This window comes from Talpa occidentalis, unplaced genomic scaffold, assembly GCF_014898055.3.
Source record: "Talpa occidentalis isolate TD23 unplaced genomic scaffold, MPIMG_talOcc4v2.1 talOcc4.12, whole genome shotgun sequence".
In the NCBI taxonomy this organism is placed as follows: Eukaryota; Metazoa; Chordata; class Mammalia; order Eulipotyphla; family Talpidae; genus Talpa; species Talpa occidentalis.
Genome location: NW_023601212.1, coordinates 43,290,081 through 43,305,616, shown reverse-complemented (window position 1 = coordinate 43,305,616; position 15,536 = coordinate 43,290,081). Strand labels below are relative to the sequence as shown.

The window sequence follows — 15,536 nt, the reverse complement described above, 5'->3', positions numbered from 1 at the left end:
CACATATAACACAGAGCTCATAAACACAGACATACACATGCGCACACACACAAACACACTGCACACTATAGAGACACCCTGTTACTACTGTGATTTTCTCACCTCCTTCTACATTTATTTGAAAGGAATAATAGAAGATAATATCAACATCAAAGTATTTTTACTCTAAAAAGTATATAGAAAGGACCCTCATTCCAGTTGTTAAGCCACCATGAACATGTAAAAAATGAGGTTCCAATTTAATGTGACCATTTTGTGTGTTGTCTCTATACAAAAAAATATGGGCATAGAAACTGTAGGAAGAAAGGACACATGAGAGCAGGGGGTAGAAGAGCTACTCAGCTAAGATGGTCCCAGGATCAATGATGAGGAGACTCTTCCATTGTCAGTGACAGCCCCTGACCCCAGGTCATTGACAATCAGCAAAACCAGATATCCAAAGAGAAAAGGACAATATTGTTACATGTCAAGCTAACTTACTGTTTGAACATCCCATAAAGAAAATAACTAAATTTTGTGAATAAACACAAAAGTTATAACATATCATATTCACTCAAATGTGTAACATATCACACAGAAAGATTTTGAACTATGAATTGATAAAACACTTTTTTAAATGATTTTTTGTAAGCAACTCCATTACAAAATTAAACACACTTTCAAAAACCTGCCAGTACACTTTCAAAAACCTGCCAGTACACCTAATTCACAAACATACTTGTTTTAAAAAAATGAAGTATGTTCAGATCAACCTTGATATAAAATGCCTGACCCCTGGCCTCGGACTGGCCACATAGGACCTTGTGGAAGGTGGGGTTCCTGAGGGTAGTGAGTGGCTGCACACTGAGGGAAGGAGAGCTTCTACTCTGACCTTTGGCACCACCTACATCCATATGAACTTCAATCCTTCTCCGAGGAGCTGGGATGTAACTGAGAGGGGCAGGACAAGACCCCCTGGCAAGAGGATCAGGGTTCAGAATTAATCCAGGAGCCAGAGTCCTTACCATATGCTATTGAGAGGAGTTAGAATTGTGATCTCTGTCAGATCACACCAACAAATGCCCCTTTGCCCACTTTCTCCAGAGGGGATGAGCCTCCCTCACCTCTCCACGTGCTCCACACTCAGCTCACCCCAGCTGGTTACTGCTGCCCAGGCACAGGAGAGAGCAGAATCTACTTTTAAGGAGAAAGATAATTAATTTGCTATCTTCATTATGACTTGCTTTCATGGAGAGAGAACAATACATAGATTTGGTTGAAAGTAGAGAATGAATTGGTATCGACTGCCTCTTCTTTCAAATATCACACATGGAGAAATGATCTGGAAAACATCAAATTGACAAAATAATATCAAGTCCATAAATGAAACCCTTGACCAACTCAGGAACCTCTTCTGTAGGTGCATTAACTGTCCCCTTTCCCTGCTGGTGGCACTGTCGCTGCTGAAACTACCTGGCTGTGGCTGCTAAGGCCAAGGGTGCAGAGTCCTTCTGGGAGCAAGTAGAAGGAAGTAAATCATTCAAATTAAAACAGACATTAATGAAATAGAGGACCCAAAGTCTAAAAGGACAGACCAAAGGATCAGTAAAACGAAAGCCAGGTTTTTGAGAAAATAAACAAAAAGGAGACTCCACAAGATAGGCTCACAAAAAAATGAAGATGATAACTCAAATAATTGTCATTAATTAAAGAAGAGAAATTATAACAACACAGTAGAAATCCATAGGATAAACCATTACATGTTATATACAAAGGAATTCAACAATCTAGATGAGATTCTTAGGAGTCTTAGGATTAGACAACCACCCAAGACTGAATAAAAAAGAAAGAAAAAGCTTCAATGAACCAATTATAGGTAAGAAAATTGAAACAGTATATATAAAAAAAAAACCTCTTCCAAAAATCAAAAGCCCAGGACCAGATGGTTTTATAAGTGAGTTCTACCAAACTTTCACCATGACCTAATAAATCACAATGAATACCATTCAGTGATCAAAAAATTTTTGCTATTTGCCGCAATATGGATGGAGCTGGAAGGTTTGATGCTAAACAAAATAAGCCAGAAGGAAAAAGGTAAATAATGGATGGTTTCACTTAAATGTGCAATGTGGAAAGCCAAAGGATCAAACAAAGACAAACCTTGAAAGTGGACCATAGATTTGAGGCATTCAGGAAGGAAGGGGAAGAGGAAGTAATGGGGAGGAGTGAAAACCGGGACAGGAGGGAGACACAATGACTATGGTGCTGGACTGTGGGTGCTTTAGTGGTGAAAGAACTACTGTGAATAAACTGAGGGGATAAAAATCACATACTATCCAAAAATTAAATTTAAAAAAAAATCCTGTTGGGACAAAATAATAATTACCTCTATGGCCTGGGCTTTCTTTTTTTTAAGATTTATTTATTTATGCATATAAGAAGTGGGGTACAGGACAGAGGTTGAGGGGTGAGAGGGATCACAAGAGACAGAGTGGAGAGCAGAACAGGCTGACTGAAAAACACTGCTGAGGGGAGCAGCGTGTGAGACAGGAGAGGTCTGCTGCACTGTGTTGGTCACTTCCCTGGCAGGCTGGCGGATAGCTTCATAATGACTTGTCTTAACCCCTTGTACTACCAGGGAGGCCCCCCTAGTCTGGGTTTTCTAATAAACACAAACATGCTTATTTACACCCCATTTTAGAAAGTTAAAGGCATAAGCCTTCAAATTTAGTACTCTCTTTTCCAACCTGCCTGAATTGCAAAACTCCTCTAATGTATTCTCATTTTGTTGGAACCACTTTATGTTCCCCATTCCATGCTTAGTCTCATGTAATTCGACCTTCATTTCTATTCATTAATTTCTATGATAATCATTGCATTGCTAAGTCCATCAGCCACTATTAAAAACATATAATTGTCAACCCTGCAAACACGACAATGTCTTGGCTGTGGGCTACATAGGTTAAGTTTTTAGGTAACCTCAGGTGAAAGCATTGGCTTCCATTTCTCTGAGATTTCCATGAAGTAACACTGGGCTCTCAACTCACTGTATGTGATTTCTCAGAAGGTCTCTATGTAGGAGTCGAAAATCTGTGGGTGGTTGATGATGGAGGCTGATACTCTCTTTGTAGAGAGGACGGCAGGTAGGAGTAAAGCATTGGTCCTTGATCAGATTTAGGATCCAACAAGAAATAACCTGTCTCAATCCAGTTTCAGGCCCCAAGGGCCTCCAGCAGAAAAGTTATTTACGCTCCCTGTGTCTGCTCATTAGGCACTGTTCCCATTGTTACTCTACCCCTGAGCATATCCTTTTCCTGTGAGACACTGGTAAAGAGACAAAGGAAAATTTTCATACTGATGCTCTGCTCCTGAGAGACTAGGTTACAAGTCAGACGAGTCCAGTTAGTGTTACTCTATCTCATGAACAAGACTCCTTCCAGAGTTCCAATCTCCTTGCATCTTATCCTAGTTTTGAAGTATTATTTTCTGTAAATCTATAACTGAGACAACTGTGTTGACTATGCTCTATGGAGCCTCAAAGTGTGAGTTGTGGTAGGAAACAGCTTCTGACATCTCCAAGAAATTGGAGCTATTTCCACAAGGAAAGAGGTGTTTTAGGTTCCTAATCCCTATTCTAACATGGGGTGCACACCCATCAGCAAGCAATTTTGAGACACAAGCAGGGTGTCCAAGAATCAAGTCTGACTCCATCTACTTAGAAATGACATCAAATTCCAGCTGTCCAGTGCTCAGTCTCCTGTGTGTACTTCCCACTTTGGGGGAAGTACTTCCCACTGAGGGTCCCCAAACCTCTTTGGGTTTCAGAGCTCAGTTGCTGTTCAGCATGTTGTCCGTATTTTTGATCTCTAATTCAGAGGTTCTATGAACCTGTAGGGTCAGGAATGACAGAGCAGGATTTCTGATCCAGCAGACCAGGTAAAGGAGGAGTCAGAGTCCTCAGTGGCTTTTGCATGTTTTTTATTTAGATTTACCAGGCATATGGCAGGCAGGGTTGCTGGGGGGCCGGGAGGCTGGCAGTCCTCCCAGCCCCCAGCAAATCTTCACTCTATCTGGGCTCTCTCGGATGTTCTCTCTGCTTCGCTTCTCTCTCGGCTTCTGTTCTTTCTTGGCTTCTTCTTGGCTTCTGCTGGTGTCCCCGTGACGCCGCCCTTAAAAGCTCAGTCTTAGCCAAGGTGAATCCCATCTAATCTATGCCCACACTCTATTCCAGGTACATCAGGCATGCATTCAGGACTGCAAGGATCCATCATCTATCCTGATGGCGGGAGGGCAGAAAAGCCTAACATTTTTCCTTACCCTATAGAACCCTTCCCTGGTTTTGACTCATTTGCTAGGATGCTTTACTGAACTTCAAGGAATATTTTACTTATTGGATTATTGTAAATGAATAAAATTCAGGAGTGACAGATGAAAGTAGTGTATCAGCAAGCATGATAAAAGGATTCTGAGTGTTTCTGCTTTTTGCAGAGCCACTGTTATGCCAGCACCTCCACGTGCTCATGAGCCAGAATCCTCACTTCTAGGTTATATTATAGATGCTTACACCAATGCCCATTGGCAATTAATTCTAACTCTAGTCTCTCTCTGTTCCTGAGATATTGAGGGGGTTGGCACTGAAATTTCTCATCCTCTGACCCGATGGTTGGTTCCATTGGAACCAGTTCCATATTTAGTTGCTTTCCATAAGTCACATCACAACTTAACAAAGCACACTCATTACTTTTATCATCTAGGAAATTAAAGGCTTTTATATACTTTGTTTCAGAAATGTGAAAGAAGATAAACAAATATTTTGTATTTATATTCATGTCTATATCTTTATATTTTATTTTTACATATATGTTAATTTTTTTGAATTTTTGTTGGATTGTAGATTTGTAACGTAATATAGGTTTCAGATGTACATCTATGTGGTACTAAATGATCATTACCAAGAGTTTATTTTCATTTTCTACCCACAATTACCCCTATTACCCAATTCAGCCATCTTCCCTCCTACTTTCCTCTGATAACTACTATTTGTTCTTGTTGCCTAAGAATTAGTTGTTATTTTGATTTGGAAGCAAAGCAATTGATTAAAAGACATATATATGGTTTGGAAATAATGTTGCCATTAGTCACAGACAGCATGCCTGGGTATGTAGAAAATTCTATAGATTAGAATAAGCGAATTTCACAATGTCACTGAATCCAAGATCAATATACAATTTTTTTAAGATTTATTTATTTATTTATATAAGCACTGGGCACAGTCAGAAGCACGGGAGGGTGAGAGAACCCACCAGAGCCAGAGAAGGGAGCAGGACAGGCAGAAGGACAGAGGTACACAGCTGAAGGGAGCAGCAGGCATGGCAGGAGAGGTCTGCGCACCATGTGGGACCCTCGCCTGGCGGCCGGGGATCGAACCGGCACTCAACCGCTGCACCACTGGGGAGGCCCTCAATATATAAAATTTGATTGTATTTGTATATATATGCAAAAAGTAAGAAATAATACTCAAAATTTGTAATTTGTGATAACATCAACAACATCATATACCCAGCAATACTAAAGGGAAGGGCGCTGATTGACCAGGTGAACTTACATAAGCAGGAAGGCATGTGGGCTCAATGGTAAAACAGTGCTCTGTCTCATGTGGTCTGTGTTGCACCCAGGAACCTGGGGGAGACTTAGCAAGAGAGGCATGGAGGAGGCACAGTAAAGACTTGGAAGAGACATGGAGGTAAGACATGTGGGGAGACTGTCTTTGGCAGAGTCAGTGGCAACTATTATCTTGAGTTGTGTTTTTGTGTCTCTCCTTCTGTCCCAGACTTGCCTGGTCCCTTTCATCCCATCTCTTCCAGAAGGTGCCTTAGACTTGTGACAAGCTTCCAGACTCTGTCAACCATCTTCAGACAGACCCTGTTTGGCTGGGCCCTTGCCCATAAGGGGATGGATAATTTGGGGTGTTTTCTTGCGAAAGAGAGAACCTGGTATCAGCTTCAGAGGCTGTGTACTTGTAATCTGCATATTTGATAACATTATCCAATTCACCGGATGACATCAGAGATGCTGCTATAATACAGAAGAAGATGTCATCTAAAGATGCCTCAAAGGCCTCCCCAGGTGGAGCAGTGGTTGAGCGCTGGGCTGTGAAGGTGCCCACAGCCTCTGCAGAGTGGGTTCGATCCCCAGCCGCCGGCGAGGGTCCCACATGGTGCAACAGACCTCTCTTGCAGCGCCCGCTGCTCCCCTCAGCAGTATATTTCATAAGTCTGCCTGTTCTGTTCCCCGCTCTGGCTCTGGTGAATTATCTCACCCTCCCAGGCTTCTGATTGTACCCAGTGCTTGTATAAATAAATAAATAAATCTTTAAAAATAAATAAATAAAGATGCCTCAACCTGGGCCTCCCCAGTGGTGCAGCAGGTTGAACAAAGTGCTGTGAAGATGTCTGCAGCCTCTGCGGTGTGTGTTGGATCCCTGCTGGCCAGAGAGATACCTGCATGGTGCAGCAGACCTCTTCTGTCTCCCCACTGTTCCCCTCAGCAGTGTTTTCAGTAGTTCTGCCTGTTCTGCTCCCAGCTTTGTCTCTGGTGAATCCTTTCACCCTCCCACACATCTGGGCTGTACTCCAGTTCTTGTATAAATATAAATAAATACTTTTTAAAAAAAGATGCTTCAACCTCCAACATCTGGAAAATTCTTCTCTCAGGTTTCCCAACTAAAGTTTTTTTACTGTAGTCCTTAACCTCAGCTTTTCCCTCTGTTTCCATAGAAACTCCTCTTTATAATTGCCTATGCCCATTTACAGGTCTGTTTGTAGGAATTGGACAAAACAGTCTAATAGACATATCATTAGGTCAATACGACTTAGGAAATAGAAAGATCTAAGCCTTTAGAGGAAAACCAGAAACCCCAAGAAAGAATAATTAATTTTTGGATATCAATGATTCACTATTCCTACTTATATAAACTAAACTCAAACTTGGGATTATTGGAAGAGTTCTCACGAATAAAGCTTGTTGGACTGTTTCCTGGCATCTAATCCTCACGTTAATTATCTTATAAATTCTCTGTCTAGCTATTATTGAGATTTTATTTCAGCCATCAGAGTGATTTAGTGATGACAAGGAGAAGTCAATGTAGTGATGTAACACTGGGGATCTGGCTGTAGGGATGGGGTTAAGGTATTCATCAGAGACAGAGTGGAGTACAAAAAGGGTGGATTTATTGAAATTTCACATAAGAGAGCAGGGGAGATTTCCTGCAGTACACATGATGAGAGAATTCTGCATAGGAAGAAGGATTTGCAGCTCCCTTTCATAACCTGTTTTCATGGGATTTTGCATCACTGAGGGAGTTGGTCTCTGATGGCTGCTATCTGCTGGGACAAATGTTTGGGGGATCTTCATCACAGGAGTCTTTCCTGGCTCTGTTTGCCATATTCACATTCCTAAGAATAATTGTGGCCAAAAAGGGTTAAGTCTCAGCTCTAGAAAGGTATCCACAGCCACTGAAGCAGGCGTTCAATCCCAGACCAGGGAGCTAACACACATGGTGCAGCAGATCTCTCCTGTCATGCCCACTGATCCCCTCAGGAGTGTATTTCAGTAGATCTGCCTGTTCTACTCCCCGCTCTGTCTCTGGTAAATCCTCTCACCTCCTGTAACTCTGGCCTACACCTCAGCTCTTGTGCATAAATAAATAAATCTTAATCAAAAAAGAATTATTGTGGGCCCCATTGGTCATTAGGGCCCTTGGCAAGGTCCCATGACAACTCTACTGATTTCCCTTTTTTTATCTAATTTCTGTTCCCCAGTGGTGTTCTGTTGAGCTAAGTACAGGGACTAAGTTTTAACTCTTATAAATGATAATCAAAGATATTCAGGGGCCTCCCCTGGTGGCGCAGGTGGTTGAGCGCTGCATTGCGAAGATGTTCGCAGCCTCTGCAGCACTGGTTGGATCCCAGCCGGCCGGCGAGGGTCCTACATGGAGTGGCAGACCTCTCCTGTCGCACCTGCTGCTCCCCTCAGCAGTGTATTTGATCAGTCTGCTTGTTCTGTTACCCGCTCTAACTCTGGTAAATCCTCTCACCCTCCCGCACATCTGGCCTATACCCCAGTTCTTCCATAAATAAATAAATAAATCTTAAAAAAAAAGATATTCAATGTCATTGAAAGAGGCTTGAAGTTTTTCATAGTTTCTGTAGACATGAAAAGCAAAAACTGTCACGTGTGGTCACATGGGGAGGACTTTTCCAATTTCCTGGTACCTGGCCCTGGTGACTTTGAGGCAGGGGATTATTGGCTTTGTGTGTGAGAGTTAGAGAAGGAAGTCAGTGGTGGTATGGATTCAGGACTGGTTGTTTTTACATTGACAAGCCTGTTAACAGAAAAATGTTATTGTCCTAAGAATTAGCCAGTGCTGGGAGGGGCACAGTGTCTCCATAGCCAGTAAGCCCTGCCTGCTTCCCTTCCATTGAAATTCACTGTAAATACAGATAATAAAGACCACCACTAATCTGGCATGATTGCCATCTAATGTTTTCCCAAACATTGATAAAGATCATGTGACTTTCCTATCTAAGGAATATGCATATAAAACTGTCAGTGTGAAGAATGAAAGGCACTACAAGACCATCAAATTTGCATGCTTTAAAGAGGTTCTGCCATCTGCCACATAAACACAAAGCAAACTAATAGTGTGTAAGAACTTTAATAGATTAGTGTGAATACAAATGAAGACAAAGGATATAGTTTCGCAGAGAAGCACCCAAAGCTACACATCCCTCTCAGAGATAAATGCCCAAAGAGACTTGGCTCACAGTAGAGTCACTGAGGCTCAAAAGCCTGCCACAAGCCCCAGGTAGCTTCTGGCTGGGAACCACAAGAAAGGGTTAGGCAACTCTGTGACAAAAGGAATAAAACTAAGTACAAATCAAGATTTAGGCTGCATTATCAGCCTCCCCACATGTCTCCCACCACATCACTATCAAACACTATCAAAAGGAAGGAAGGAAGGATGAAAAAAATCTACATTGTCAGATGTCTATCGAGGCAAAGAAATCTACACAGTCTAGAAAATCCAATAAAAATGTCAATGGTGTGTTTCAAAATATAAAACAAATATTACTGAAATTCATATGGAAACACAAACAACCCTGAAGAGACAAAGCTTTACAGATGAAAAAGTGAAACAATGGAGATATCACACTTGTGAACTCAAACTATGCCATAAATACATAATAATTAAAACAGCACAGTACTGGGAAAAAAGTGACACAAAGACCACTGGAATAGAAATGAATGTCCAAAATAAAACCATACATTCATGGACAAATAACCTATAATAAAAGAGTGAATTATGTACACTGGAAAAAAAGAGTATCTCTTCAAAAAATGCTAATGGGAAAACTGGACTGCCACATGAAAAAAAATGAAATTAGACCAATGTCTCACACCACACCTGAAAATCAACTAAAAACAGATGAAGAACAATGATGTAAGATCTGAAACCATAAAATATATAAAAGAAAGAGAGGGAAAACATCCCATGACACAAATTTCAGAAATATCCTTGATGACACATTTCAAGCAGCAAGGAAAAAAAAGGGGAATATAAGAAACTGGGACTCCCTCAAACTAAAAGCCTTTAGAGCACAAAAAACAGTAACCAAAATGAAGAGACATCCTACTGATTGGGATAAAACATTTGCACATCATACATCTGATGAGGGTTTATATTGTAGATCTATAAATATATTTTATAACTAAACAAATAACCTAATCGCAAAATAGATGGAAGACCATTCCTCCAAAGAAGATATGCAGATGACCAATAGACATATGAAAATATCTTCATCTTCATTTATTATCAGGAAATGCAGTTCAAAAGCACAATGTGATACTATATCACACCTGTGAGAATGGTCATAATAAAAACACCCAAATCATCAAATGATGGAGTGGGTGTGGGGAACAAGGATCATCCTTAAGTTGGCAGAATGTAGACTGGTCCAGACCCTATGTTCAACTGTGTTGAAGTTCCTCAAAACACTAATAAGGATATGTCATATGACCCAGCAATTCCAATCCTAAGAATCTACCCAAAGAACATATAAATACTAAACATCAAAAGCAATGTGTATTCAGAAACATCAATTCCAAAGAACACCTGCACCCCTATGTTTATAGCAGCACTGTTTACAATAGCTCAGCTTTGGAAACAACCCAAATGCCCAAAAATAGATGACTGGATCAAGAAGATGTGGTACATATATACCATGGAATATTACTCAGCATTCAAAAAAGATAAACACATGCAATTTGCAGCAACATGGATGGCGCTGGAAGGGATCATGCTCAGCGACATAAGCCAAAAAGAAAAAGAAAAATACCGGATGGTCTCACTCATAGCAGGAATCTAGAAAACTTAAATAAGGGACCAGGAAAATGAATATAAGAAAGTGAAAATCAAAATCAACAAAAAACTATGAACCAGAGACACTTTTTGGGGGTGGGGGGCGGGAGGGGAAGGATTGGGGTCAGAATGGGGCGTTTGCATTTGTATGGGGGAATATAAAAATAAAATTTATTATTTAAAAAAAATAAAGCCATTAAAACAAAACAAAAAAAAAGAAAACAGATAGGTTTCTCAAAATATTAAAAAATAGATCTTTCATATGATCCAGCATTTCCACTTCTCAGTATCTATCAAAAAATATTAAAAAAACTAATTCAAAAGGAAAAAAAATAAACAATGTGTATTCCTATGTTTATGGTATGATGATTTATAATAGCCAAGATATGGAAACAACCTCAAAGACCCAAAATAGGATAATGGATAAGATATGGCATGTACTCAGTGATTAAAAAAGATATAATCATGACATTTGTGACAACATAGATATAGCTGGAAGGGATTAGAAAATGTGAAATAAGTCAGAAGGAAAAAGATAATACAGGATGATTTCATTAATACGTAGAAAATAGAGAGACCAAAAAAGTCAGACAAACAAAATCTTGAAAGTTGACCATAGATCTGGGGCATTCAGGATGGGTGAGGGAGAGGAAGGGGTGAAAACAGGAGGGGGAAGAGCACATTGAACTATGAGGGAGGTTCTCAGAAAGGTGATGTGGTGTGGCTGGAACAGAGGGGTGAGCAGATAATGGAGCTTGTTTGTCAGTATGGTGAAATAGCATGCAGTTGTTGAGGTGTAAACCTATACCCCTAAGACCTACACTGTGGTGTAAGTCAACTTTACTCAATAAATATAATCAAAGTAAATAAATAATTGGAAAAAAAAGATTTTGATTTTTGTATGGCATTAAGACAAAAAAGTAATTCATCCTTTATATGTATGTCCACCACTTAGTTTATGTCTTTGTGTTAAACTTCTATATCTTTTAATTCCATGTTAATTCATACATTCTTTCTTTTTTTGTTTCTAATCATTCAATTTTCTCTCAATAAATCCTTTCAAATATGAGAGTATATGAGTCTGTTTTGTACATATATCTCTGTATGTTTATAAAAATAAGATTATGTGAAAATAAAAGTACACATATACATAGAAAATACTTCAAACATTTAATTTTGTTTTCAGCAAAATATGGCCACAAATCTCATTTCCACATTGCAACAATCATCTAAAATGATATTTACTACTCACATTTTCTTCAGAAATAAGGAAATTGAGGTTCTGAGAGAATACGTTTTTCAAAGTTCCCCAAAATGCCATTAAATCATATTGCATACTTCATTTAGACACAAATGGAAACATACAACATGTGCTGCAGCTATGTATAGCTCTTTCTATTCATCAAAAATTACATTGTAAATATGCACAACTTATAGTATTCTTGTTTAATAAACTACTTAAAAGAAAAAAATTTTAAATGTCTGGATCAGAGTTTAGTACACAGACAGGTGACTGATCAAAGTAAACAGAGGTGAGAGCTATCACTTCTACTTAAGAACAAAGGGAGGGCCTCTCTGGTGGCGCAGCATGTTGAGCACAGCACTGTGAAGCTGTCCACAGTCTCCGTAGCGGGTGTTCAATTCCCAGCCGGCCAGGGAGATACCCACATGGTATGGCAGACCCCTCCTGCCTCCCCCACTGCTACCCTCAGCAGTGCCTTCGGTCTATCTACCTGTTCTGCTCCCCGCTCTGTTTCTGTTGAATCCTCTCACCCTCCCATGCCTCTGGCCTGTACCCCAGCTTTGTTTAAATTAAAAAAAAAAAATGTTTTTTTAAAAAGAACAAAGGGAAATATCAAATGTAAAATAGGAATCACAGAAATAAATGAAAGAAATTCACATTTGAAACTCTTTCTGCAAAAATAGAAGATGGGAGTAGATACATAAACACGGTGAGCTGAGTGTATATTCTTAGGAGAGAACCCTGGTACAGGCATCACTCTTCAAACCTCAGAAGCACAATGTAGAGACTCAAATTGCCTGTGGAGCCCTGAAGAGCCCAGCTAGAGCAGACAACTCATCACACAGTTTTCCTGGTCCTCAAGGCCAGATATTAACTCACTGTAAGTAGGATGGCTTGTCAGTAGCAGCTAGATGATACTACAGTCACTGTGAATAGAAGTGAGGAGAGTTAAAATAATCTGCACTTTTTTTTCTTTTCTTGCATTCATTGTTTAACTTATTTAACTTATTTAACTTATTTCAGACCACTATATTTAAAAATTCTATGCAGTTAATTCCAGGTAACTAGGAGATGGGTGTTTTTTATTACAAAAACTAGTGAATCTGAATCCATGACTATACAGGAATTACGTTCTCTCATAATCATTCTTTCATCATAAAAGATGATAGGATCCCATGAATAATGGAGTTTTATAAAGTATGATGATATAATAGCATTAACTCACTATCATTTTCCTTATGAAAAAAATGAGAAGGGGAACTCTTTTCTTTAGAGCTAAGAAAGCAGTCCTAGCTTTAGTAGCATCAAAAAATTTTGAGAGAAGACATGACAGCAACAGAAGAAATTTTTTTTTCAATTCCTATCACTATTAACCCCCTTACACCCAGACTTGAATCCTCCATGTTTGAAGATGTAGGTGTACCTCATTAAACACATATATTTTGTATTGTAACATAATATGTGATTTATTTTTATCCCATCATAATGAAGATTATCTGTGATTCTAAGGTCCTATTAGGTCAATATATTTATTAAAATGAATCTCAGTGATGATTCAAATGTGTGATAATGATGTGGGCTTGGAGTAGGGGTCTTCCCAAACACTGAGCTCAAGTAGAACAGGATATTAAGGAGGCGAATAAAACCTAGTGTGTATGGAGCCCACTGTATGTTAACATTTTGTTGTCAGGAGGGTGGTTAATGTAGTGATCACAAAAGGATAACACCCTCAAAATTGAAAAGATTTGTTATTGTACTTCCTCTGTTACCTCTGTAATAAAATTATACAAGTGTCCTTGGTCATCATGTGTTTGCCTTAGAGTAGCAGAACCTGATGCTTTTTAACTGCAACAAAAAAAAAGTACTGGTATGATATGTGTCACTTGCAAATAATAATTCTAAAAAAATACATTTTGTCATTTTTAAGTTAATTGTAATATCTGCATTTTTTCTGGTTTAAGTTTGGAATAATTTTGGTAAAGTTGGAAAACCACAGAGGGAAAAGCTGTTAGAGATCAAAAAAGAACAAAAAGTTCAATAAAGTGATTTACATCATTGAATAGAAATTGAGGTAGAAGAGGAAATTCCACAATAAAACAGTGAAATAAAACAGCACGTTCTACTTCTTAGTTTGATCAGTAAAACCCAATTTCTATTAGTTTCTCTTGTCTAAAATTATGGTGCTTCTTCCACCTTAGGACAATTGCCTTTTTGCAGTTTTCTTTACAATGAATGTTGTCAAAGCCACCTTTATGTCTTTGTTCCTCAGGCTGTAGATGAAGGGGTTCAGCATGGGTGTGACCACTGTGTATATCACAGAGGATATTGCACTTGAGCGTGAGCTGTGGGGAGCAGCAGAGCTAAGGTACACTCCAATGCTTGTACAATAAAATAAGGAGACAACTGAGAGGTGAGATGCACAGGTGAAAAATGCTTTATATTTACCTTGAGTGGATGAGATTCTACATATGGAGGAAACTATCTTAGAGTAAGAGAAAAGGATACCAAAGAGGGAACCACCTCCCACGAAGATAGATTCAAAATATATCACCATATTGTTGAGAAAGGTGTCAGAACAGGCCATTTTGATCATCTGATTGAGCTCACAGAAATAGTGTGGGATTTCTACATTTGTACAGAAGGACAGCCGTAACAACATTAAGCTTTGTATTAAGGAATACAGAACACTGATGATCCAGGAGACCAGAACTAGCAGCCCACACAGCCGGGGATTCACGATGACTCTGTAGTACAGCGGGTGGCAGATGGCCACAAAGCGGTCATAGGCCATGACGGTCAGGAGGAAGCTGTCCAACCCTCCAAACAGTGTGAAAAAATACACCTGGGTAATGCAACCTTCATAAGTTATGGCTTTGCTTTCTGTCTGGATGTTCACCAGCATCTTTGGGATAGTGGTGGAGGTGAAACAGATGTCAGCAAAGGACAGGTTGGAGAGGAAGAAGTACATAGGAGTGTGGAGGTGGGAGTCTGAGCTGATGACCTGGATGATGAGCAGGTTTCCAAACACAGTGATCAGATACATGGTGAGGAAAAGCCCTAATATGAGGGGCTGCAGTTCTGCTGCCTCTGAAAATCTCAGGAGAAGAAATTCTGAAACTTGTATATCATTGATTGATTTCATATATTGCAGGTGACTTGTACGAAAAAGGGAAATAACAAGATTTATTTCACAAACTTTTGTTACTAACCTACTTGAAATGCCTCCATTTATATTTTTGTGAGAGTTAATTGTAATATTCTGTGTATGATTTCTTTAGGGGATCCTCAGTACAACTCTGATAGAGAATTTTTGTCCCAATCAAATTTTTTCTCTGGATTATTGTTATACAGTTTTACTAATAAATTATTTTATTTCAGGAATGTGTATTGAATGTTGACTGTGTTTTTGGCACTCTCCAGGCAAGGTGTCTAGGGTGTTATAGAACAAAATTCCAATTCAATGGTAGAGAATGTACAAGCAAACAATAAAATTATATAACAATTTTGAGGGGGGCCAGTTTGGATGAAATAAAGAAAACCAAGTGAAAAAAGGAGAATGAAGATGGCTTTAGTTTTTCTTGGGTTTATAGAGAAGACCTGTATACATGCAACATTTGAAAATAACCTCTAGTAAGAGAGGGAAGGGAGATGTGAGGATATGTGGGATGCGAGTGTCCAGCAAAGGGAACAGAAAATGCACAGCCCCTAAGCTGATGCTTGATTCAAGTAAAAAGTATGACATCATCTGCAGAGATAAGAATCTATAAATAAAACAAATTACTGAATGAGGATGGGGAGAGAAGCAGGATGAGGAGGAGAGATGCGAGAAACAAGGGAGAGAAGAGATTAAGTGAATAAAGGGGAAAAAATTAATAATCAAAGTGGTTTCTCAGA

The 15,536-nt window shown here is 39.3% G+C and overlaps 1 protein-coding gene across 1 annotated transcript; it reads right to left on the bottom strand.

Annotated features, from left to right (window-relative positions):
- Positions 1 to 13,836: 13,836 nt before the first annotated feature.
- LOC119242189 (olfactory receptor-like protein OLF4) lies at positions 13,837 to 14,784 on the bottom strand. The gene has a single exon (XM_037507949.1). The coding sequence runs from the start codon at positions 14,782 to 14,784 to the stop codon at positions 13,837 to 13,839; it is 948 nt and encodes a 315-aa protein (XP_037363846.1).
- Between the last annotated feature and the right edge of the window lie 752 nt (positions 14,785 to 15,536).